The sequence below is a fragment of the Octopus bimaculoides genome, chromosome 18, assembly GCF_046866305.1.
Source record: "Octopus bimaculoides isolate indiv1 chromosome 18, ASM4686630v1, whole genome shotgun sequence".
Taxonomy (NCBI): Eukaryota; Metazoa; Mollusca; class Cephalopoda; order Octopoda; family Octopodidae; genus Octopus; species Octopus bimaculoides.
In genome coordinates, this window is record NC_142945.1 from 40,931,540 (window position 1) to 40,958,713 (window position 27,174).

Below are 27,174 nucleotides of genomic sequence, written 5' to 3' on the forward strand. Positions count from 1 at the left end.
TCTCACTCAAACCATGTGTGTTTGGTATGGTTCACATTCAATACGAGCTTATATAGTATGTACAGGATGGACCAAAAGTCACGCACCAAAACATTCCACATTTTATTATTATTATTATTATTATTATTATTCATGTTATTATTATTAAGGTGGCAAGCTGATAGAGTCGTTAGCACACCAGGTGAAATGCTTAGTGGTATTTCATCTTTTAGTATGTTCTGAATTCAAATTCTACTGAGGTCATCTTTGTCTTTCATCCTTTCAGGCTCGATAAATTAAGTACCAGTGAAACACTGGTGTCAATGTAATCGATTAGATCCCTCCCCCTAAATTTCAGGCCATGTGCCTTTAACAAAAAGGATTATTATTATTCATTTTGTTCATCAAGTAGATGCATATTCATCATTATTTTATATATTTTATCCAGTCTTAGAAAAATTGAAGCATGTCTTTGACAATTCTGGAGCATGTTGAACTTATTTTGTGCATGACTTTTGACCCCCCACTTTATACGAAATGTTTATGTTGTTTTCTTTCCACTTTTGATCTTTATTTTTTCTTTTCTTTCTTCTTTTTTCTGAGTTTATTTATTTATTTTTTTGTTTCTTAGTTTCGAAGAAAGGGCAGTGCCTATGATCCTTTATTGGACTTCCAAGACAAGAAGGACGGTTGGGGAGGAGTGAGGGAGAGCAGAACTTATCTTCAAACCAGGGAACCTGGCCTCAATGCTTGCATCAGAGTAGAATCAGTTACAGTCACTGGAGATGGTGTTAAACTTCATGATAGATTCAGTCTACTGCCAAGGTAGACCAACAAGCAATTTGAACTCAGAACAGGTCTGAACAAATATCACAAGACACAACTACACACCATTCTAACATTTTTATTTATCGACTCTGGAAAAATTAAGGCCATGCCTGATCTTGGTGGGGTTCAAACACAAAATGTAAGATGCTGGAATTAATACTATAAAGCATTTTATTTGATGCCCAAACAACTCTTCTACTTCACTGAGATATTAGCAAGATTTGGGATGAGAGAGAACTTTTGAGGTGCTATAGCCCTAGAGCAGAACTGACCAAAATGTTTAGAAAAGGATACAGAGAGATGAGGTGGAGGTGTTATGTAAATGGGTAGATGTGAGCAACAGCAACCATTGTAGCAGGGTAGAAAATATAACAGTGAAAGGAAAGCTGTATGAGATGGAGGTGGTATATAACTGGGTAGATGTGAGGAATGGAGACTGTTCTGGTAGTGACACAAATAGTAGGAGTGAGGAGACAGAGAGAGATGAAATGGAGGTGGTGTGTAAATTGAGTAGATGTGAGAAACAGTGACTATTGTAGTAGTGGTCAAACTGTAAGAGGGAAAAGATAGAGAGATGAGATAGAGGTGGAGGAAGAAGCTAGAGGTATGGAACAGAGATTGTTGTGGTAGTGGTAGAAAAGGTAATATATATCAAATATATGGCCATATGTCCATATTATAAATTAATATTTCAGAGGTGGAAGGTGGCGAGCTGGCAGAATTGTTAGCATGTTGGGCAAAATGCTTAGTGGCATTTCATCCATCTTCACACTCTGGGTTCAAATTCTGCTGAAGTCGACTTTGCTTTTCATCCTTTTGGGGTCAATAAAGTAAACACCAGTTGAGTTTTGAGGGTTGATATAATCAGAAGTGGTGTAAGATGTTAGTTTGTGTCACAACAGCAGCAAGATCCTATAGAACCGAATAGTACACTATCATGGGTCTTGCTTGAACAATACTGGAATATTTAAATAGTCCTTTCACAAAATAGATAAATAAATAATAAAGATTGAAAAACAACAACAAAAAGACATTTCATTTCTTAACATTTTTCTTTATTTTCCAATTACATTCAGTTTTGTTAATTTCTTCTTTTCATTTAGTATCTTAATAGCAAACAAACTTTAACATCCGGGCACACTTGAAGAGAAGTCACAGGTTTTAATGGCTGTGCTGAAAGATGTTCCAGGAGGACAGGGAAGTACTTGTTTAATTCCATTAGAACATATCATATAGTTTTTACAGTCTCCTGGGATTGCATAGCTCCCCGGTGCCTTGCCTTTGCAACTGGCACTAGATGACGCCCCTAAATGGTAAAAGAAAGAATACATGTGTATATGTGAGTGTGTGAGTGTACATACATATGTATATATGTATGTACATATATCACTAGCAGAGATACCCGGCATTGTTCGGGATTAAAATGGCATAGTTTGTATATAATATATTACAGTTACATTGAAAGAGGTGATATGGGAAAGTGCAGCATCAGATCTAACATCTTGTCTAAGTGCAACAGAGGGACCTCCCAAAAAAAACACTCAAGCACGAGGTGTAGATGGTATTAAACCAGGTAGCAGATTAAGTCTACCACCAAGGCTGAACAGATGCAGTACATCCCACATGCATCTGTGCATTTTGCTTTGCCCCAGCCCCACTCACAAGGTTTCGGTTGACCCAAAGTTACAAAAAGAAACACATTACTGAGAAGTAAACTTCAGAACTCACAAAGCCAAGCCTTCACCTATATTTAGCCTTAAGACCTCACTGAACTGCTGAACCCTTTTGGAATCTTGGAACCAACAACTCTGTTGCTTATAAATTACATTATATAAACTGAAAGTAGTAAATCCACAAAATCCTACGGGCAATGGACAAAATTACTTGAGGTATTTTTCCTGACTTTTAACATTCATCATCATCATAATCACCATCATCATTTAGCATGTTTTCCATGCCGCCATGAGTTGGGTGGTTTGGTAGGATCCAATGAGCCACAGAACTGCATTGCATTCCATGTCAGCTTTGGCATGATTTTTACAGCTGGATGCCCTTCCTAATGTCAACCACTTTACAGTGTACACTGGATGCTTGTTTTCATTCCACCAGCACTAGTGGGGTTACCCAATAATTTGCAAGACAGGAAAGGAGAAGAAAAGAAAAAAACAGGAGAAAAGGGAAAGGCCCTCTTGACTGAGTGGCAGTGGTATTTGAGAAGGAGGAGAAGCAATTTTTATGCCAGGGACAAGAAAGTGTCTTGCCGTAGACAAGATATACAGCTGCCCTGCATTTATATATGGGTAAGTGGGAGTATCTAGACTAAAGAGAGTGATCAGATGCCAGAGCAAAAACTGAGGTCAACTTTGCTTTCCATCCCACACCAGGGTCAATAAAATAAAATGCAGTTTAGTATTAGGGCCAATGTAATTAACTAGTCCCTCTGTGTCTAAAGTGCTAGCCTTATACATAAATTAGAAACAAAAAATTGCAATATAAACTAAATGAATACATGATTTAAAACAATGTCATTTATAAAAGATCTGAAAGTTCCTGTCTTACCGTTTCCTGGTTTCTGTGTCTGTGTCTGAGCTGGAGGTGAAGAGGTTACGACATCCTGCACACCTAAAATGAAAAGTATATCAAGTTAATTTTCTCCCCATGAAGGATACAACACAGGAACTCTAAAGGAACCTTTGAATTTATAATTTTTATTTGAATGAAAGAAACTTTATAATTTATATCTTTATTTTTACAATGTATGCTTTTGTGCATCGAGCATTGTTCTTGTGTGTGTGTGTGTGTGTGTGTGTGTGTGTGTGTGTGTGTGTGTGTGTGTGCATGTTTCTCCTGCATGTATAATTTTGTAACTCCTATTAGCAAATGAAATATGTGACTAATTAATTCCAAAACTATTTTCCAATCTCTTGTTTTGATATGTAATTATTCTGCAAAAAAATATACTCCAGTGTTTTTCAACTTCCATGCATACCTCACCTCAAACAAATATGAGTACCAGAATAAGCAGATGTGCTTCAAGAGAACACACTTTGGATTATAACCCTATCTGCAATATATATATACATGCGCACACAGACAGACAAACAGACGAACAAACAGATAATTAGGTCTCATAACAGCCAATTCATGTTACTAAACAGTTTCATGCTAAAGAACCTTTCAAGTGCAGAAATGTAAATTGTCAATCATTGGGCATGATTGATGGAAAGGTATTTTTTGACTGGTGAAAACTTATTGGAAAACTATATATATATATATATATATATATATATATATATATATATATATATATATATAAGTTCTACCCCATAAGTTCTGTCCTAATTTTGAATGAAGAAAACAAGTGATCAAATGTTATATTTAATTGAAATTTAATCATCAATGTACTTTCCCTGATTATCTATTTTATGATAGTTTATGTTTATGTTGACCAGATCCACTCACAAGGCTTTGGTGAGCCCAAGGCCATAGTAGAAGACACTTGCCCAAGGTGCAGCACAGTGGGACTGAACCTGAGATGAAGCTTTTTAACCACACTACCAGACATTGTTGTTGTTGGCACTCCGTCGCTTACGACGTCGAGGGTTCCAGTTGATCCAATCAACGGAACAGCCTGCTCGTGAAATTAACGTGCAAGTGGCTGAGCACTCCACAGATACGTGTACCCTTAACATAGTTCTCGGGGATATTCAGCGTGACACAGTGTGACAAGGCTGACCCTTTGAATTACAGGCGCAACAGAAACAGGAAGTAAGAGTGAGAGAAAGTTGTGGTGGAAAAGTACAGCAGGGTTCGCCACCATCCCCTGCCGGAGCCTCGTGGAACTTTAGGTGTTTTCGCTCAATAAACACTCACAACGCCTGGTCTGGGAATCGAAACCGTGATCCTATGACCGCGAGTCCCCTGCCCTAACCACTGGGCCATTGCGCCTCCACACTACCAGACATGCACCTATACATACATACATATATATATATATGTATATATGTATATATATATACACACACACACACACACACACAAACACATATGTATAATGATATATATACATACATATATATATATATATATATATATATATATGACTAACATTATGCTGTTCATTCTTGACATAAATTCTTCAACAGTATAAATAGTGTATTTCATTCTGTTGCAACCCCAATACAAACCTCAACTGTGTCATGGTGTGAGGAGGATGTAGAGGAGGAGAAGGTGCATCATGATGGTGGTGGTGACAGTGGTGGTGGTGATGATCATGATGATGATATAAACAATGGTGATGATGATTTTAAAAGGATGTTAGCTCTCACCTGAAGATGAAGATGACCTGAATAAATGAAGAAAAGAAATACATTTATGCAATAATAATAATAATAATAATCCTTTCTATTATTAGTAGGATTTGAACTCAGAACATAAAGAGTCAGAAAAAAGACAATGAAGCATTTTTTCTATTGTGCTAATGATTCTACAATAGACCCAAGCATATAGCTTGACACACACATGCGAAGAGACTAAGAAAATAAATTTTTTTAAATACCACAGAATCCATAATGAAATCAATAATGTAGAAAAAAAAACATATAGTGAATCAGAAATGCAGACAAACACTATAGAAATACAACTTAATAGAAATAAGAAGCAAACAATATCAAAGAGCACGTTACAGAAAAGATCATCGTTAAATCTCAGAGAATCTATTTTTGTGAAAAGGGACAGTGATTCTTTATGCAAAACAAACAGTTTGACTCCAACACAAAAACGTTTTTATCAAGAACTTAGTATAAACATAACAGAAATCAATAGAATATCAGCAGTATATGAACAGTATATATTCTATGTACTGTTTGTGCAGGTTTGGTTACGTTTTCTGATGAGTTGTAATGCACCTGAGCACTGTATACAATAAGTTCATTATTATATATATATATATATATATATATGCATTAATGGGGAGGGGTGTGCACAACAAAGAAAGTGCCACAAAAGTTGTGTAAAAAAAAAAGAAAATCATTCTTGTCCATAATGATGTCTTATACAGATCATGCAATAATAATAATAATAATAATAATAATAATAATAATGTCAGGCGCAGGAGTGGCTGTGTGGTAAGTAGCTTGCTTACTACCATCACCATCATCACCACCACCACCAACAACAACAACAACAATAATAATAAGCTAGACACCATCAAACATACCCAAGTTCTTGATTAATTGCTTTCATGAGAGGATATTTTCCCTTTTGACAAATATCGTTGAAATCATCCAAGCAGATGGTCCAAACAGCTAATCCACCAAATCCTTGGGATTTCAGCCATTTTACCTGCAATATTGAACAAGGCATCACCAGAAGTAATATTGTTATCATTATTTATCATTATTATTTGAAAATACATTCTATACCTGTAGATATATCAAAAGAATGTTTAAGTGAAAGCAATAATTTGAATGAGAAAAATAAGAGTGGATTTACTGGTATAAATACCTTTTTCCAGTATATTTCTGTATGTACATATAAAATGCATAGCTGCCTGTCTTACCTTTATTTTCAAACTCTTGACATTGTCATAACCAACCCAAGTCCTACCCTTGACAATATAGGGTACTTCAGCTTGATCCATCCAGTGATAGTTGCTTCCTGTCTTCATTGTACAAATCTGAAAATATAGCCATGAAATGCCACATGATAACATGTATCATATATGTAGCTGTTGTTGTTGGTATTGCTTCTGCTGTTGCTTATTTTCAAGTCAGCCTAGATGTGTGTGTGTGTGTGTGTGTGTGTGTGTGTGTGTGTGTGTGTGTGTGTGTCTAGAACTAGATTCTCCAGTGTATCGTTCTTCTTTTGAAGGCTGCAGGATATGATCTAAAGGAAATTTGGCTGAAAATTGGCAGTTTAAGGAACTGTAAAGAGGCCCCTCCACCCTACTTTCATAGGTTTATTCTCTTATTGGTACATGTAAAGACAAGTAGATAGACAGACAGATTTAAATACATATGCAGATTTGCATTTGTGTGTGTGTATGTATATATATATATATATATATATACTCTCTGAGTGGTTGGCGTTAGGAAGGGCATCCAGCTGTAGAAACTCTGCCAAATTAGATTGGAGCCTGGTGTAGCCATCCGGTTGCACCAGTCCTCAGTCAAATCGTCCAACCCATGCTAGCATGGAAAGCGGACGTTAAACGATGATGATGATGATGATGATATATATATACATATATATAAATATATATAGTTTTAGGGAAAAGAAACTTAATTTAATTTTAATTTTTAATAAATTGATTTTAATTGAGTTTTTACCTGTAATTTTGGAATATTATTATTATACATATATATTTACATATATATATGTGTATATATATATATATATATATATATATATATATATGAGTGTATATATGTATGAATATATATATGAATATGTGTACGTGTATATGTATGTATGAATGTATGTACTTATGTGTGTACATATGCATATATGTATGTATAGTTTAAATATAATAAACATTAAAAAGAACAACCAAAGAAAAACAAGGTTTGACTAATAAGGTATTTAATGAAAAAAGAAAATGTCTCAACGTTTAGTTCTTCATCAGAAGAGAGAAAGAGAGAATCATACAGAGTGTAGTATCATGTTGATACTAATGAGATCAAAGATAGATAAGAGAACATTTCTTACTTCATAATAAGCCAAAAATCCATCTTCTCCAGTATATTTACCACGAGGTGATGGTCCACTTGATGGAGCTCCAGGTTTAGAATTTGCAGCACTGGATAAAGTGTAACCTCTTCCATATGTGGCCAAACCCACATTTAATTTTTCCTTTGGTGCTCCTTTTGAAACCCAGTAGTCCATGACCCATTCCTATGCAAGAGATACAAAAATAAATTTAAAAAACCATAGGTAAAAAAGTATAAAATATATATACTTATATATTTATATATTTCTTTTATTTGCATTTATTTGATACTGTTTCATCTACAGAAAAAGAAAGGCCACAATTTACAATCATTTGGTGACCAACCTGCACTAAGAAGGTAAGTGAGATTAATGTAATAAATATGGTTTTCCAGAGCAGAAAAGAGTTTTCGAGTCTGCAAATAAATTTTCAGTTCTTTATTATAACCATTTTACAATTAATTATGTTACTAACAGGGCATGAACATCACACAATCTCATTGAAGTCATATTCACAACAGTAATATCACATTTTATTGGTTCAGCCCCAATTCATGAAAAGCTCTACAAATGAAGCTAAAAACATGGCAGTATGTGAGAAACTGTCAATGACAAACCCTTACCGTATACAAATTTGTGATTTTGAATAAGTTAGTCAGCCATGTAGAGAAGAAGATAGTGACATTTTGAGACTGATCCTTTATCTGAGAGGGGAAAAATATAGTTTCTCTCTTAGACAAAGAATCCCAAAACATCAATATCACCTTTTTCTCCAGAGTATACAAACTTCTTCAGAATGGGGAACTTTAGAATATAATTTTTATTAATGAAGACCACTTCCAGACTATGCTGTTCTACATACCACATTTAGTTGACGGCCATAACCTGTTTCATATGAAGCTGCATGCAGTGGTGCATTCTCTCCAACTTTGCGGTCCCAATAACCATGTAAATCATATGTCATGATTGTTATATAATCCATGTATCTAGAATTTAAAAAAGGAAAGAAAACAAGAAACCATAATGTTGACAACAGCCATCATAACAGACACATTTTTGTGGCCATACAACAAAAATAGAACATATTTTGTTTCCTGTAGTCTCAAGATTTCATATTCACAAAGGAAAAGAAACAAAGTGTTTGACTGTAAATATGAATATGCCAGATATCTCAGGAAATTATATGGACTGATGCTTACCATTTTGTGTGTGCATGTGTGTGTGTGTTTATGTTTGGTTTAAAGTGGATGAGTGTTTAATATCATCTAGTTTTGTTGCCAGATTATTTCAGTAAATATTCTTATATAATCTGATATCAACTCTCGGCAGACAGGCAGACTGAGGTATGTTGAATGTATCATACTGTGAACTCATCTGTTGTTGTGGAGTGTATCCTTAATAAAAAAAGATAAATTTATTGAATCACTCCAAAGAGGCAATGAGGGAACCACCACTCTGAAAATAGCATCAAAGTCTTCCTCATATGGTCCCTACAGACCAGAGTTTGAACACCAACAATCAGTTCCCTTTTGTGAATAATCTCAACATTCTACCAGATCAAGCTTCTGAATACATTACTAGTCTATCATTAATAACTTTCATTAAACCATTGAATCTGTCATCAGTTTTGCAGTGTTTCTAATGCTAACTTTGTAACACTTACTTGGTTGTTTTGATTTAAGAATTTGAGCTCTAGATATCATATAGTGCCATTGTCATTGTCATCATCGTCATTGTTATTTTAATGTCCACTATGCTTGCATACATGGGTCAAACAGAATTTGTTGAGGCAGATTTTCTAAGGTTGAATATGCTTGATATTAATTTCTGATCCTTAATTGGTTCTCCAGTACCTACTGACTTTTACAAATTCTCAGGCCTTGTCCAGTAAGGATCCCAACTTTGAGGGGTAGGAGTTCACAATATTGAACTGTACGAATCTAGTTCTAGATTTATCCCTTGTGTCTTTGAACAAGTTAATAATTGTTTTAATGTCAGGCCACTGTTTGAACTCATCACTTCTCTTTCTAAACTTTTTTATATGCTTTTGTAATTTTTTGCTTCTAAGGCCTCTCTCTGTCTTAGTTGGGTTTATCAGTCATATTTTCTAGTGATTTGTAAATTACCAGGATTTGTAGTATGCAGCTTGAATAATGAATAAGGTGATTTAGTTTCATTTACCTCAAACAAATTATGATGTTTCCCCCAAACATAAAGCTGAGTTGCTACTAATACCAATTAAGTTACTATTATATATAAAAATAATACTTATATCTCTTATAAATTGAGTGCTTTCGCTAGCTGAACCTTATCCAGAAACAAACAACATGCATGTGTACATACATACATGTGTGTGTACAGGAGATAGACAAATAGATAGACAGGCCATTAGACAGACAGGCAGACAAACAGATAAATAAATAAGCTTACTTAGCAAGAGCTGGGACATCATATCCAGCATCAATTTTTCCTTTTCCAGCAGCTACTGCACATGTCAGAATGAGTGGTTTCTTCCCTTTTTGTTTTGCTTCTTTGTCAAATGCTTCTCGTAATTCCTGTTTATTAAAGAAAATATTGGAAGACAAATTATTAGACATAAATTGCAAATAGTTTTCAGTCAAATGACATTTTATTTCCCTTCAAGATCATAGGTTATGTTCTGTATAAGCACCACTGATTTTTCATGCATTCTTCAAAATTTCTTTTTGCATTGTCCAACTGATGCCAGCATGAAATAGACGTTAAAGGATAATGATGTTTATTAGTTGCCTTTTAAAGAAACAGAGAATGCATATATAAGTATTGGTAAATGCTAGGATATCTGTATGTAAGTGCGTATGTCATATGAGTAAAAAAATATGGGATGTTTTAGATAACTAATATTGATGTGTACTCCAATCAGAACATTGCTTCACCTGTCATCAGAGTTCTATGGACAGGCAGGGATTTGGACTCTACTGATCCATATTAGCATGTTGCAGGTTGGCACAAATTGACAGTCAATTAAATTGATCACAATACTGAGTGGTACATTGTTTTATCAACCCAAGAAATACGAAAGGTAAAGTTGACATAAGTGGAATTTGAACCCAGAACATAAAGAACCAAAACCATACTGTGTCCAACACTCTAATGATTCTGCCAATCCACTGGCCAGCTGATACTGCATATAATGATATATTTAGAATAGTAAAGGAAGAAAAAGAAATTAAAGATTTCATAGATGATTCATAATGCCATACTGCTTTACAGCTTTTAATGCTTAGAATACAAACATCGTCTTTCATATATTTAACCCTCTTAGAACTGGGCCCCCGTGTCTAATTTTATCTTCCATCTAGTTTTCTGAGCAAAAAAATAAATAGTTGCATACACAGCTCCAGAATAATGATTGCAGGCAAACTAATGGACAGAATCACAAAAAAATTCAAGAGAATAACAATAATAGGCCTATATCTCAACTACCATATTTGTTCACCAGAATTGCTACTTTCCTCATCACTTTCAATAGTTTGTCTGAATCATTCTCATTGTCTGCATAAGGGTAAACTCTTTGTCTAAAGAACCATTAGAATGAAAGGTAAAAGAGCAAAGAGTGGCTGTGTGCAGGATGGGTGAAGCAGCAGAAAGAACCTCTTGCCAATTATGGACAAAGAGAGAGAGAGAGAGAAAGGAGTTAAACTGGAAGACAAGAGCAGAAGGCAACACTTCCCTCTCCACGCTCAACTTCCTTTTCAAGTGAAACTTGAAAAAATTGATGAGGGCTTGGCCAAAGAGGAAAGTGTCTGACTTCAGCCCTTTCATACAAGTCTACCATACTACCTCTTTCGCTACAGCCACCAGACAAATAAAAACTGCCTGCCCCTCCCAGTCAAAGGAGAGCAGTGGGGCAATCTTCGCTATGGATTCAGCTGATAGCTGGATCCATCTTACATGCGACAGCAGGTGTTTGACATAAACCCACAGGTCAGCAATACTTGGGCACTGGAAGAGGACATGCAGAACGGTTTCATTGCTCTGCGCAAACCTCAGGCAAGCCTGGCTGATGGTACTTCCAAACAGGCAGCACCCTTCAGTAGCACTGCTAGGCAAGGGACTTCTGGAAGTTGTCCAAAAGTCCAGGCCCGAAAGTTCTCCGAAACAGACCAGTTAGTTGATCCTTGTCGACCCCCAGAGCTTCTCTGAGAATATCGTTGCACTTTCCCTCCACTAGCCCTCTACCACTGACTGCATTGCTCACCTGGCAGAAAGATATGAGTCCTTGATGGCACTTGAGGTGCTAAACACCCCTCCTCAGTCTACACTTAATCCAGGACTGCAATCAATAATAATAATAATAATGATGATGATGATGGTGATAATGGGTATACTGGTGGGTATATTGGAAATGGTATACTGAGATTCATATATTTTACCCCAGTGTCACTTTGATGGCATGCACTGCTCTCTCACTCAATAACAATAATATTTATGCCCTGATGCAGTACCAGGCAGTGGCTCTCATGACTCCTGATCTTAACTGAGTGGAAGTGTTACCATGCACATGTTTTGTCTTGATATAAAACACGGGCTACAGCAAATATTCTGCTCAATACCACAGATTGCTTGACTTTAACCAGCTGAACATGTCCCTTATTGGCTGACGATATGTACATCTCTAATCATGATCAAGAGCAATGGGGGAGCATCATAGCCATGTGTTGAGAGGAATTTGGGGTGGGGTTTGAATAATTCACCTCTGGAAACATGGGTGTTTCATTCATCGTCCTTAAACCTTATTCAGGGACCTCCTGAGCAGGATGGGCTTCTCAACCTGAAGAAAATTCTAACTGGACTCCCCTTGCAAGGTCATGCACTGTTTATCTTGACATAAGATCATCATGTCATCACATATGGTTGCAATGCATGTGCCTGGTGTACCCTTATCAGATGGGTAGTCATGATGGGTATTTTAGGCTTTGTATGCTTGTACCTCAGTGTCACTTTGATGGCATGCATTGCCATCTCACTCAATAATAATAATAATAATGTCAGAGCACTAACAACCAAGTTCAAGAAATATGTCAAAGAAATCAGAATTGACATGAGAGCAGAGCATGCTCAAAAACATGCTCTGCTGGGGAAAGCTAGGATTTTGAGATTGGTACTTGGATATTGAATGTCTTTCACTATAATTAACAACCGTGTATCAAAGCTTATAATGTGCAAAAAGAGACCCTGTGAGACTTGACAGCAGGCTGCTGTCTGCTCTCACAGAAACTAGCAGAACAAACAAGATGAAGCGCTCTGAGAAGTAAAACAAAATTGGAGTTTGGATAATTCACCTTTAGTAACATGGGTGTTTTGTTCATCATCCTTAAACAACCCTAATTCAGGGACCTTTTGAGTAGGATGGGCTACTCGACCTGAAGAAAATTCTAATTGGAGCCCACCTCATAGGTCATGCGCTGTTAATCTTGATAAGAGATCACCATGTCACGCACATATGGTTGTGATGCATGCACCTGGTGTACCCTTATCAGACAGCTAGTCATGATGGGCTTCATATATTTTACCCCAGTATCACTTTGATGGTATGCACTGCTCTCTTGCTCACTCATAATGATTTCAAATTTTGGCATATGCCCAGCAATTTTGAGAAGCGGGAAAGTCAATTTCATTATAACAATCGTTATAGTCATTATTGTTATATTTTTAGTATCCAATCCTAAAGTTAAAATATTATACTTACCTTTGCCCATTCAGCAAAATTAGCTTTGTCTCCCGACAGTGGATATTCCCAGTCAATATCCAATCCATCGAATTTATGTTTTCTGAGATAAGAGATCGCCTGTGAAATAAAACCCGACCTGTGTTCTGGTACAGCAGCTGTGGCAGAAAAAGGCCCATTACCCACATTATATCCACCTACAGTTAGAACAACCTTTAAACCAGGATTAGTTTTCTTCAAATTAATCACTTGTTGGTACCTGAGGAGAACAAAAAAACATTTATAAAGATTAAATAAAAACACAAAAGCACCTATATATATATATATATATATATATATATATATATCACTGAGGCAATGACTAGTGACCGAGACCTTTGGAAATATGCTGTGCTTGAGAAGACCTGGCAAGCCAAGTGAGACCATAACCTGTGGCCTATGCCAGGGGTGTAACCAGCCCACTTATGCGTACCTTTCCTTCATTGGACACTAAACTCTGCTTGTGAAGACCTGTTGAGGCAAGTGAAATCTCACTTTAGTTGCTGGGTCTTCTCAATCACAGCATATCTCCAAAGATTTCGGTCTCCTGTCATTGCCTCTGTGACGCCCAATGTTCAAAGGTCATGCTTCACCACCTCATCCCATGTCTTACTGGGTCTGCCTCTTGCACAGGTTCCATCCAGTTAGGGAGTGACACTTCTTCATGCAGCTGTCTTCATCCATACGTAACACATGACCATATCAGTGCAGTCGTCTCTCTTGCACACCACATTTGATGCTTCTTATGCCCAACTTTTCACCAAAATTACTAATTGATTGTAAACTTCAAATTTATATTTTACATATCACACTGTTGATAAGAGGATTTTTGAAATAAATAGTAAAAAGTTCTAACTGAATACCAGCCATGATTATCAGATAGTTCCAAAGAGACTTATAATAGGAGGCATACTTTCATATTGTTTAAAAAGAAAAAAAATACACAATCATACTCACATTCCTTGTCCACCATTTATAGAAAGATCACTCTTCTCTGTTGGAGCCAATGAATTACCATTTAATTTTGCAAAAGCATAGTGGATGTGGGAGCAAAGTGATGGGTCAATATCATTTGGTTTGAAACTGCCTTTTCCAGGTCTGTATTGGGCCCAGTTGGTGAAGTAGCAAATGCGTCGATAAGCTGCTGTTATGGCAGACATTAGCAAAAAAGGAGAAGAAAGGAAAAGAAAACAATATTACTTAAGCAGATGATGATATTGTAAGTAATAAAGAATTCACAATATTGTTTTTGTTATCATATATATATATATATATATATATATATATATATATATATATATATAAAATATAAAATAAATATGAAATATAAAATATAACTAAAGGCAGGTTTGTTTTTGTTTTTGCTTTTCCCTCTGGTTTTTTTGTTCTATGTGTGCCATAAATATCGCCATCCGTTTAGAGAAAAATTTGTAGTTTAGAATCAGTAGTTCTTTGACTGCTATTTCTAAATTTTCAGTATGTTGGAGAAGCAACTCAATGCTAATCCCTGTATATTTATGATTATATATATATGTATGCATGTATGTATGTATGTATATGTATATGTGTGTGTGTGTGTAAATATAGTGTCCTGGGTGTGACTCAAGAGTTTCAGAGTTTTGAGGCATGTAGAACCACCTCATAGCCACTATTGTTCCCAGGTCTACTGTGTCAGGATCACAACCATGGGTTAATTAGCATATTAAGGCTTGCCTACTTATTCATGCTATGAAGACTGGATCTAGAAAGATCTACAGAAGAAACCTTCCTGGTTGAACAGAGGGGAAGGTGACTACAACAATTTACTGTGAGGTGCAGAGAGCAAAATGATGCAAGATATTTTGGCTATTCACTGCATCCGTCTTTATCTCCAGTTGTTTTGACCTGGTCTTGCTACTGGACTAGAAATGGTCAAAAACAAGAGAGTGCGGTTGATGGTGCCCAACTCTTCTTCACTTTAAACAAAGTCACCACATAAGTCATCAGTCATCCTTAAAATGATTAGATGGTCCTTGTCGCTACACACACACAACTGTATCATAATAATAAAGAATTCATTTAATTGTCATTATATATATGTATATACATAGAGAGAGAGAGAAGTGGCCTGTAAAAGCACCCACTACATTCTCGGAGTGGTTGGCGTTAGGAAGGGCATCCAGCTGTAGAAACTCTGCCAAATCAGATTGGAGCCTGGTTTCACCAGTCCTCAGTCAAATCATCCAACCCATGCTAGCATGGAAAGCGGACGTTAAATGATGATAATGATGATATATATATATATATATATATATATATATATATATATATATATATATATATATATAATATTAGGGATAAAAATCCAAATTTACAGGTAAAAACTCAATTAAATTCAATTTATCAAAAATTAAAATTAAATTAAGTTTCACAGTATATAATATATAAATATATAATTTAGAGAAAAGAACCAAAGTTCATGAACTCATCCATGAAAATCCAGTCACATATAGAAAAATTTAATAAGTAAATCCACTAAAAATAACTATAATAAAATACAAAATAACAATCATATAATTAATAAAACGTTTTATTATTTTAATGATTATTTTCATGGATGAATTTTCATGGATGAGTTAATCAACTTTGGTTCTTTTCTCTAAATTATATATATATGAGGCAATTTTCATTAATAAATATCTTCCTCAACTAAATATGAACACATAACATAATATAGAACACTACTAATCTTCCATTTAATACCACTAACCCCCATACATCCCATACACCATTCACATTACAGATCCAAATCTACCCTAATTGTACCAAATCCAGAACTACTTACCTCCCTTACACATAATCTTTTTACTGAGAGACTAATAGACTTGACACCGTTCAGAATGCAGTGTGTACTCAAAGCAATGATTAGTAATATTACGAAACCGGTATGTTTTTAAATCTCTTTAACAACTCACAATAATGACTTTTATTACCTTTATTCCTACCTCAGTTCATCTAATTGTATATATCTATTGTTACTTTTCATAAAAAGCCTTAACTTTTTTTTAATTACCAATGTGAATTTTCACTTATTTTTATGCTTACTTTCTCCTTACATTTCCACGTGTAGTTTCTATTTTGCTTTTGTAACATATTTCTATTTATATATATATATATATATATATACATATATACATTTATGAATTTGATGTGAAATCGTGTGTTGAAACAGATATTGTTATATTTGGGGTGGGGGGTCAAATAAACACACGCACGATATATTCATTCTTCACTTTTTTATTACTGTTCTTCTTTGAACTCATTTCCATTATTCAGAAATCTTTCGTCGCACATCTGTGACCCTTTGAGCGACACTTTCCGTCTTCATGTATGCTCCGACAAAAGATTTCTGGACAATGGAGATGATTTAAAATAAGAACAGTTATAAACGAGTGAAGCACGAATATATAGTGCGCATGTTGATTTGGCAAAAAAAGTTTAAAAAAGCGACCGCCCCGAAATATAACAATATATATTATGTTGTCCGTAAAAAAAAAGTTTGTTTCTTTTGTGCTTTGTTTATGTTCCCGTTCCTTTTTTGTCCATGTTTTTTTGACATCCTGTACCTGGATATGCATCTATATATACATGTAGATGTAGGTATGTACATATATGTATGTATATATGCATATGCTGTATATATGCATTTGTATTATATATATATATATATTTGGATTGCCACTAACATTATTATTTATTATTAATAATGATATCCTTATGTATTTCCCCATAAATATATATAGCAGAGGACGATATCGTAATTAATAAAGAAATCATTATATTGTTATAGTTATTATATAGTTACACTACTGATTTTCCGGAATTTTTAGTTCCAAAGCCTTGGGGAATTAACTGTTTCGTCGGACTATCCTAGCTTACATAATAATAACTCATCGACACACCTCTTACCTACTAATTATACACCTCTAATGTTATTGATATCACACACCTTACGTACCGAAATACCACGGTACATTTTTTGAACTTTACAGATTATTGTTTACCTTTGACATTACCACTAACGCTTTCAGTGCTCTTACCTGTAGTAGCCATAGCTGAAAATAACTTTAAGCTAAATAAACTGAGGATCTCTTAAAATTTTTATCACCACTAACAAGGGTAGCGATAAACACTGGTACACATAATACCACTTGATATGCAGTAATCAAGGCTGGCGGCCTCAGGAATTTCATGTTCCCCCTCTTAATTTATCCGAATTGAAGTGGTACCGGGGTATCAGTAGTTGCTTAAAGGTATGGAAATAGACATATCTACCTCCATGCCTTTAAGCTTTATTCCTATTCACCTATCGCTCTATATTTCTCCACTATTAGTTTTCTGCTAATTTCTTTCTCCCTCCTCCTTCTCTTTCTATAAACTACCTTTGACGTTACATCTACGAACGGTTTTTTGAAAAAAAAAAACTTGCTAGCATTCCATTCATCATATACGTAGTCATCACATTCTGTTAAAATGTCTTATTGATGTGTTTGGTTTCTTTCTTTCCCTGATGAGAAGACTGCATTGTTTTACACCATTTTATTCCTTCTGGAATAATACCAATGTTTTCTCCGAAACATATGTCGGAAGAAAAAAGATTTGAATAACACCTGCGTTTAACTCTATTTATTTATTTATCTATATTATACAAAAACATTTCACCTCAACCTCGAGTTTCTACCTTTATAAGTAGGCTGTTACATCCTTGGTACTTGTGTGAACGTTTGCTACACTGTTAACTACTTATTTATTTTTTTCGTGTTATTTGTGAACATTGAAAAAACACATACATATATATATATATATATATATATATATATATATATATATATGTATGTATGTATATAGGTGAAGGAGTGGCTGTGTGGTAAGCTTGCTTACCAACCACATGGTTCCGGGTTCATTCCCACTGCGTGGCACCTTTGGCAAGTGTCTTCTACTATAACCTCAGGTAGACCAAAGCCTTGTGAGTGGATTTGATAGTCGGAAACTGAAAGAAGCCCGTCGTATATATATGTATGTATATATATATGTATGTGTGTGTGTGTATATGTTTGTGTGTCTGTGTTTGTCCCCCCAACATCGCTTGACAACCGATGGTGGTGTGTTTACGTCCCCGTAACTTAGCGGTTCAGCAAAAGAGACCGATAGAATAAGTACTAGACTTACAAAGAATAAATCCTGGGGTCGATTTGCTCAACTAAAGGCAGTGCTCTCGGAGTTTTATTATGGCTACCGAATAAGTGTCACATATTTTTACAGATATATATATATATATATCTCTTAAAAAATAGAGCTCAAAATTGATGCATTGAAGATACTTTATTGCAGCAACAATTACAATAGCAGTAACAACAACAATAAGCCAAACCTATGCACGTTTAAATAGAGTATCCAGGATAAATAAACCACATCATGGTTTATTTATCCTGGATACTCTATTGAAATGTGCATAGGTTTGGCTTATTGTTGTTGTTACTGCTATTGTAATTGTTGCTGCAATAAAGTATCTTCAATGCATCGATTTTGAGCTCTATTTTTTAAGATATATATATATATATGTATACAAAAACTCACCTGTGAGGTTTTTGCTAAGACTGTTAACAAATACTATATATTTTATAAAATTTTGTTTTATAAAAAATATATATTTAATATATATATATATATATATTTGTATGCATGCATGTATGTATGTATGTGTAATATATACAGAGGGGGGAGAAGGGAAAGAGAAAGGGCAGAGAGGGGGACGGAGAGAGGAGGAGAGAGTGGTGAGATAGATAGATACAGACAGACAGACAGACAGACAGTGACGGAAACAGCGATAGATAGATAGATAGATAGATAGATAGATAGATAGATAAACATACCACTTGTTGCTGATATACATAACAATAAGCATAAAACAGTACACGCTCTCATTGTCCTGAAAACAAACAAGAAACACGTTAAGAAAGGCAGATTAATATATACGTATATTGACAGACAAACACACACATACATATGCATGTGTGTATAATAATAATAATAATAATAATAATAATAATTTTGGCACAACGCCTGGAATTCGGGGGGAGGGGATTAGTCGATTACATCGACCCTAGTGTTCAACTGGTACTTATTTCATCAACTCGAAAGGATGTAAGACAAAGTCGACTCCGGCAGAATTTGAACTCAGAACGTAATAATAGTAATGGACTCTCCCCTCGAAGACGACGTATGAGTGTTCAGCTTTTGCCAAACAACCTGCACAAATGATTTGTTTACAGTGATCAAATGTATGTGCTGTACATTAGCTCACTACCGCCATCAAATCGCCGTTACCTGAACAGATGAAGTGTTTTGCTCAAGAACACAACACACCACCCGTCCAGGAGTTGAAATCACGACTTATAGATCGTGAGTGCAACATCCTAACCATTTAGCCATGATAATAACAACAACAACAATAATAATAATAATAATAATAATAACTTTCGAAATCTGGAACACTTACAATCTCCTGTGAGTATTTTAAAATTTCCCCCCAAATAAAGTTAGAAACTTGCATACCTACAATTTTCTCTGGACGGACACACAAACGATCATCTTTAAAAACTTTTTTAAAAAACTTTAATATTTACAACTTCTGTGAATATCTATCCTTTCCTTTCTCCCTTAATATTCTAAAATAAACATACTTTTTATTGTAAAACTACTAGTTTTCTCTGTTCGGATATACAAACGATGATCTTTAGAAAATTTTAAAACTTTAATATCTACAATTTTCTATGAAAATTTAACCCTTCTTTTCTTTCGTTTCCTTTCTCCCTGAATATTCGAGAATGTAAACATCCTTTTTATTGCAAGAACAGTACAATTTAATATCTACAATTTTCTGTGAAATTTTACCCTTCTTTTCCCCCTGACTACTCGAATATGTAAACATACTTTTTAGGTACTACTAAAGCAGCGCGGACCCGAACGCGCAGCCACGCAGTCGCGCGTCCGCGCTAGCTAGTCTTGAGTAGTCGATCCTAACCCTAACCCTAACCCTGTCCCTAACCCTATCCCTAACCCGCGTGTGCAAATGAATACGTGTTTAGGGTTAGGGTTAGGAATAGGGTTAGGGTTAGGATCGACCACTCACGACTAGCTAGCGCGGACGCGCGACTGCGCGTTCGGGTCCGCGCTGCTTTAGTAGTACCTACTTTTTATAGCAACAAATTAAGCGCATGATAAATATTAAGATAAGCACCTGCCAATATATACAAACTGGACAATTACAAAATCTGTAAACCACAACAAAACCTATAAGACGAAAAAGAAAATTCAAAAATCCAAAACAAAAGAAAAATCCCAAAATTCAAAAGTTCAGTATATGTATATTATTATTATCATTTTTCTATCAGTAATTAAAAACAAAACAAGGTGAACTGGTTCTTTCCAAGGCCAAGATCAGCGCTCTCATTGATCACTGGTAGTAGTAAACACATTTGACCTCTGCTCACCACAAGGGTGTGACACTTCTTTTGTCCCCTGATCGCACAGGAATGCGAAGCTCCATTGTTGGTTTCCTTCTCACCATCTGCCAAACCTATTTACAGACCTGAGGAATTTGGTCTATTCACCTAGCTGCTTCTCTTTCTCCTACTGTCTCCTCCAACACTCACATATTTATGATTATCTCAAGTACAAAAGTCGAAACTAAACAACATTTAATAATACCACACAGTAGTAGGAGCAAAAATGGCATCTCAAGACGGTTACAATACCAGTGATTCTAGGAGCACTTGGAATGATAAAAAAGAAGGAACTGAAAATTATTTTAAGAATGATCCCTGGAATACCATCCATGCAAGAAGTGCAAAAGATTGCATTAACTGATACGTCACACGGATTGAGAAGAGCATTGTCGCTGTGAATTTTCTTTCCTTTTTTGCTCTTTATTTTCTTTGATTACTTTTATATTTTATATTTTTCCTTTTTCTCTGTCTGTCTTCCCCTTTTTCTGTCACATGACTTTGTAAATAAACAATCTGGTGTGATTATCTTAATGGCCTACAAATGTATACAGTGCTTTTCTCTGCTCTAGATGTCAGGAAGGCACTCGGCAAGAAAAGGAAACAGAATTGAAAGATGATGATAATAATAATAATAATAATAATAACGGAACCCATAAGAAAACCAAGCAAAAGAACGGCGGACAGATAATCACAAATACAATAAAATAGTTGATTTAGGAGTTACACACACACACACACTACTATGCAATACCCCTCCAAAAACATACATGAATAAACTCATACAGTAAATACACAACAAAATGAACAAAACCCACATGTGCCATAGAACACAAAAGAACACAACCTGCGTCACACGACACCAATCCCTTGAAACAACAAAACATAATAATAATAATAATAATAATGATAGTAGTAGTAGTAGTAGTAGTAGTAGTATACTTATTTATGTTGCGAAGTGTCGGTCCGTGACGCACGATTGAAAGCCAAAACGGTCAGACTGATGGTGAAAGACTGAGATGTTCCCTATTTATAGGCAACAGCACTAAGTAATTTGTCGGTCCTCGTGGACTAAACAAACACCAGGTGGATATGTTTAGAAGAAGAAGAAGAAGAGGGGACGGGAATGGGAAGAATATGAGGAGAACCTGCTGCAGAACTGTAGTAACAGAAGCTATTATTATAGTTGCTGTTCTGTTCTTTATACAAACAAAATACTAAGTCGTATGTTTGTATTTAAAAGAATCACTATATGCATCTGTATTATGAAACAGTAAGCAAAAAAGAAAAGAAAAGAAAGAGACAAAAAATTTTGCAGATTTGCTTATTTTCACAATGAAAGTGTTGGTTGGCGGTACAGTTTGCTTTTTTAATTTTTATTTACAAAGTTATTGCGTTGTAAACACGTGCTGGAACAAAATTAAAAGTAACAGATGAAATATATCGATCAATTATTGATATTATTATGAAACCATTATTATTATTATTATTATTATTATTATTATTATTATTCTCTTTCAAATTGTTTTTCTCCTGGATCAACCAAGGCCAATAATACAAGAATCAGATGCCTGCAGTATTGTTTTTTTGTATGTGAACGCGCTCCATGCATTCAGTCAATGCAGTGTAGGGTGAGACCCTACCTATAACGTGTTATGTGCAAAACAATGTTATAGCTCGAAGTGTATGTGCTTGCATGTGACACTTTGGTCCTTGCTCGTCGTCTTTTCTATTTCGTGCCCTGCCGAGTTCAACTTTGCCATTCATCTTTTCATGTTAATAAAATAAAGTATCAGTCGAGCACAGGGAGTCGACAAAATAAAGTATCAATCAAGTATTCTAGTCGATAAAGTAATATATTACCCTGTGATGAAAATCTACCAACTTGCTCTCATATACTTACTACTTATTATATGGTCCTATGCGCCTTTAACGACATTCTGGTGATCGAGAACATAGTGTCGGCAAAGGAGGTCATAAGCCACCTGTTATGTATTCTTTTGTTCTTGATGGGATAATAAACAACTCACTGAAGGCATTATTATGTTTCTCCGTGTTTACTTTATTTGACATGTTTACAAACAGTGACTATGGCAGAGTGATACACGCTGTGCATATCTGCCTTAAACACAGTTCATACTGCTTAGTAGATGCGCTTAACAAAATAGTACTACTAGTGAAGATGTATTCATATATACGTATACCTACGCATGCACATAGATATGAACATATAACACCACCTAAAGAGTTTTGGGCTAACCGCCAAGCCACTAGAGGCGATGGAGGGAGGAGCTGCACTGGGACTCAAGCTACGGAGAGACAAGGCTGGCGCGTTGGTATTTCGGAGAGGGAATGAGATCCCAAAACTGGGCATGAGGACGAGTAGGCGAGAACTATTTTCTGCCTGTGGGAAGCTGTTGGGACACTACTCGATTGCAGTATGGCTCCAGACAGCATGCAGCTTCATCAAGAGGCGAGCTGAAGGAGTGCGGTGAAGTGACAAAGTGGGAGAGAAGACAACTGCCAAGATGCAAGAAATCTTGGGGAGAGTGACTGCGGAGGATCCAGTAAGAGGAAGCTGGTATGTGCCCAGATTGAAGAATGGGATCGTGTGGTGCGATGCTAGCAGCATAGTGACAGGAGTTATCCTTGAAATTGGAGGTGTCGTGGTGGAGAATGCAGCCTGACTCAGGAAGACGGATGACTGCAATTACATCAACGTAGCAAAGTTGGATGCCATGTTGAAGGTGGTGAACCAGACCCTGAGGTGAGGTCTGCGTACCATCGAGATTCGGACCGATTCGGCCACAGTACTACTTAGATGGGTGGAGCCAGTGGTCACTGGCGACCGGAGGGGGAGAACCAAAGAGGGTGCAGAGATGCTGATAAGACGCCGTTTCTGGGCGAGCTAACTGCCAAGTTCGATCTGAGGCTGAGTGTTGTTTTTGTACCCTCTAAGAGGAACAGAATGGACGTCCTGACCAGAGTAAAGAAAACCTGGTTGCAGTGTGTTGGAGCTGAGGAGACTGCATACCATGCATCACATGGAGGTGGACAGGACCCTTTTCCTAGTCAGGAAAGTTGACTGACGTGACCAGACAGAGTGTGCAGAAAGTGGCTGGGAGCTGCGACAGGGGCCAGTCCATAGACCCCACTCCGGGTGTGCATGAAGCAGGAAGCATTCCAGTGGAACACAACTGGAAACGACTCACAGTGGACGTGACACACTACCGGCAGGTGACATACCTCTGATGGTCGACTGCAGACCGGGGTGATTGGCTCTATGGAGGGAGATGAAGATGGGGACCGCAGAGGAAATCACAAGAATACTAAACAAGATATTCCTAGAATGAGGCCCCATGGATGAACTGCTTGTGGGCAATGGTACTACGTTTCGCTCGGAGGTGGTGAGAGAAATGCTCGACAAGTGGTATGTTAGCTGCTTCCTCGGGGAGGCATACCGGCCAAGTGGCAATGGGGTTGTGGAGAGGCATCATCGTACCATCAAGACTATGGCAGAGAGGTTCCACATCTTACCGATCAAGGCCGTTTTTTGGCGGGGAGGGGTATAATATGTCGTCCAGGTCGGGACAGGCTGAGGAGTCAGTTCCACTCCGAACAATATTCAAATACGAGTGGAGACATCCATGTACTGCATTTCCGCAACCTGCAGGTCGGGGAAGAAGTTTAGGTTAAACCCCCAAATGTGTGGTGCACATCACAATGGGGAAAAGGGACAATAACCTCTGGAAATTCGAGGAATAATGTGTCCATAGATGGAATGCCACCTCATGTTTTGGACGTGCGCAGGATCATCAATGCGCCGGAGGATGGAGCCAGCAGCAATGGACAAGAGGATGGAGTGGATCTTTGTGATTTGATGGGCAACATTTTTTTATGTAGTGTTTTTGGTACCGAAACACTTTCAAACTTCGAATACTTGTATATTTTGTGTTATAGAATAGATAAAAAATCTTGTATTATAAGTTATTTCATGTAAAAAATTGTTGTATTTCGATAATTTCAACCAATCACTGATGTCTGTTGAGGTGAAAACAATTACGCCGGGGAATGTAAACAACGGTGTTACGGAATTTTTTCCCTTGAATAAAATTAGTGCCGTTGTTTGTCAACAAAAACTATCCGTTGTCAACAACAACTATCAGTGGTATATATTTCGTTTGTTACTGTTATTTATGACATCGTTCGTGCGTTTGTACTGGTTTTAGCTTTAGGGTTTTAGGGTTAGGGTTAGTTTTAGGATTAGGGTTATGATTATTTTTGCCATAACCTTAACTCTAACCCTATAACTCATAACCATAACCCTAACCCTAAACCCTTACTAGGGAATAATGATATAATTAAACAGGGAATAACACACTTGACACCGAACAGCACTAACTGTATTCAGCTGAATAGACGTCAGTGATTGGTTGAAATTACAGAAATACGACAACTTTAACATGAAATAACTTGCGATGTATAATTTTTTGTTAAGGTTAAGAGAGTTTGAAAGTGTTTCTTTAAGAAAACAAGTGTTGCCCGTCAAATCACAAAGATCTGATGGAGTCCCAAGGCAGTCGCAGAGGGAGCGGTGCCCTCCTCACTGGTTGACTGATAACAAGACAAGTTAAGGTATATGGTCAGAGTTGAGGAGAGGGTGTGCGTAGGTTGGTTGAATGATCTTCAGATCAATGGGGGGGGGTGTTGGAGGAAATGACCGGAAGTGAAGGTGTACGCAGGTCCTGTCGGAAGTGGAGCCTGCGGTTGCACCGGATGGGCGGCAGTGGACATGCGACGTCTGTGAAGCGTGCATGGCGGTTCCCAGTTCACATCGTACGATAGCAGACGTGTTGGACGGTTCAGCAGTAGACAGACCACGTGAACGTTGTGAGTGACCCCTTCTAGGTAGTCAGGTAAGACCTCCGTAATTCTCTTCTGCTTTTTTCTGTTTGTCTTTTCCTCCTTCACATCACATAGAGTTAGCGCCAAAGATTATCTGACTATTTTGGCTGATTTTCTCAATCCTGTAGTGCAAACACTGTTCCCTGGTTATAGACTATGTTCCAGTTATAGACAATGTTCCAGTTCACTTGAACTAGGCCCTACAGTCACCGGATCTCTCTCTCTCTCACACACACACACACACATGCATACATAAATTAAATGACAAGGGAACAGGAATTGTCGTTTATTTGATTTCGTATTACGTTCTGTACTTGCCTAACGTTTTATTCTGAAGCGCATGTATATTGAGTCTAACACTAGGTTATTAGTATTGCTGTGGTCGTGTGGTTATTAATATCTTTTTGTAACTACGTAGTTTCAAGTTCGTTCAACTCAACATCATTGTTACAGACATTTAGTTAACATATTCAGCTAGGATTGTTGAAAATAAGACACGAAACAAATGACGTTATGGCATGACAAATGATGTACAACTGTAAGAGATAAATGACGTGTAACAAGACAATGTATGAAAAGGGAAAAAGACGTACAACAAAACAAGTAACGTATGACAAGACAAATAACGTATAACCAGACATATGACATCGTTTATTAAATCAATATACAACATATTACTGGTACTTATTTGTAATATAATGTAATATATGACCTAACTATAGATATGGATGTTTTCTGTTTGGCCCTCACTTTTTGAAATTTCAAGATTCAGTGAAAATTTTCGAATTTGGTATATTGATGTAATTTTTCACAAAACTACATCAATATACCAAATTTTAAATAAATTGGAACAAAATTAAAGGAACTGAAAATGAAAGCTAAACAGAAAAGATACGACGTTCTCTCATGTTTTTTGTTTTTTTTTATAATTGATATGCTCGTATTTTTACTGGATTATTGATTATATTGCAAGTGTTGACCTTGTGTTTTTCTAAGCTTTAATATCGCTAACAGGAGTTTAGAATGTGTTGCGCCATCTACTTATATAGTTTTGTTTTGTTTTTTTCGTTTAATATGTCAGTCTTATAGGTGTCTCTAATGGATGCCAGAATGCAATTTCAGCAACTCCACGTGCAGACAGCTTAACAGCAAATGTTCTGCATTTGAGCTTGTGTACATAACGAAGGTAACTTCTATAGATGGTAGCGAAAATAAATGCATTGAAATAGCTAAAAATATCTATAAAAAAAACAAAAAAAACAGACGTACAAAGTAGACAAATTGATTTATATCTAGAGACGGAATCATATCAAATCCACCTCTGTCTCAATAATTCTGAAATTTCCATCTTAAAGATACATATACACGTGCATGCACTCACATACATACATACATACGCACGCATGTGTGTGCGCGCGCGCGCATATATATATATATCTTCGAAACGTCGAGTTAGAATAG

The 27,174-nt window shown here is 36.4% G+C and overlaps 1 protein-coding gene and 1 long non-coding RNA gene across 3 annotated transcripts in view; one reads left to right on the forward strand and one right to left on the reverse strand.

Moving 5' to 3' along the window:
• Positions 1–1,840: 1,840 nt before the first annotated feature.
• On the reverse strand, positions 1,841–22,022 carry LOC106876980 (acidic mammalian chitinase). Of its 2 annotated transcripts, XM_014925751.3 has the most exons (12): positions 21,751–22,022; positions 19,177–19,232; positions 14,222–14,408; positions 13,247–13,484; positions 9,946–10,070; positions 8,378–8,501; positions 7,516–7,701; positions 6,368–6,484; positions 6,026–6,150; positions 5,136–5,152; positions 3,367–3,429; positions 1,841–2,113 (listed from the first exon to the last, which is right to left on the reverse strand). In XM_014925751.3, exons 2-12 carry the CDS (start codon positions 19,226–19,228, stop codon positions 1,932–1,934), a joined length of 1,416 nt encoding a protein of 471 aa, XP_014781237.1. In that variant the 5' UTR covers positions 19,229–19,232; positions 21,751–22,022; the 3' UTR covers positions 1,841–1,931. The 2 variants fall into 2 exon arrangements, with proteins under 2 accessions (XP_014781237.1, XP_014781238.1); XM_014925752.3 differs by lacking the exon at positions 5,136–5,152.
• A 3,375-nt stretch (positions 22,023–25,397) lies between these two features.
• The window catches only part of LOC149132050 (uncharacterized), a 12,456-nt gene continuing 10,679 nt past the window's right edge, over positions 25,398–27,174 (forward strand). Inside the window, exon 1 of the long non-coding RNA XR_016244993.1 lies at positions 25,398–25,724. This is a non-coding gene — a long non-coding RNA (uncharacterized LOC149132050). The remainder of the gene's footprint in view (positions 25,725–27,174) is intronic.

Excerpts from the sequence above, each read along its gene's own strand:
- LOC106876980 (XM_014925751.3), bottom strand. The coding sequence starts at position 19,228 with ATGAGAGCGTGTACTGTTTTATGCTTATTGTTATGTATATCAGCAACA. Across the intron at positions 10,071-13,246 it reads ATTTTGCTGAATGGGCAAAG|GAATTACGAGAAGCATTTGA; the intron begins GTAAGTATAATA and ends TTTAATAAACAG. Across the intron at positions 6,151-6,367 it reads TCAAGAGTTTGAAAATAAAG|GTAAAATGGCTGAAATCCCA; the intron begins GTAAGACAGGCA and ends TCAATATTGCAG.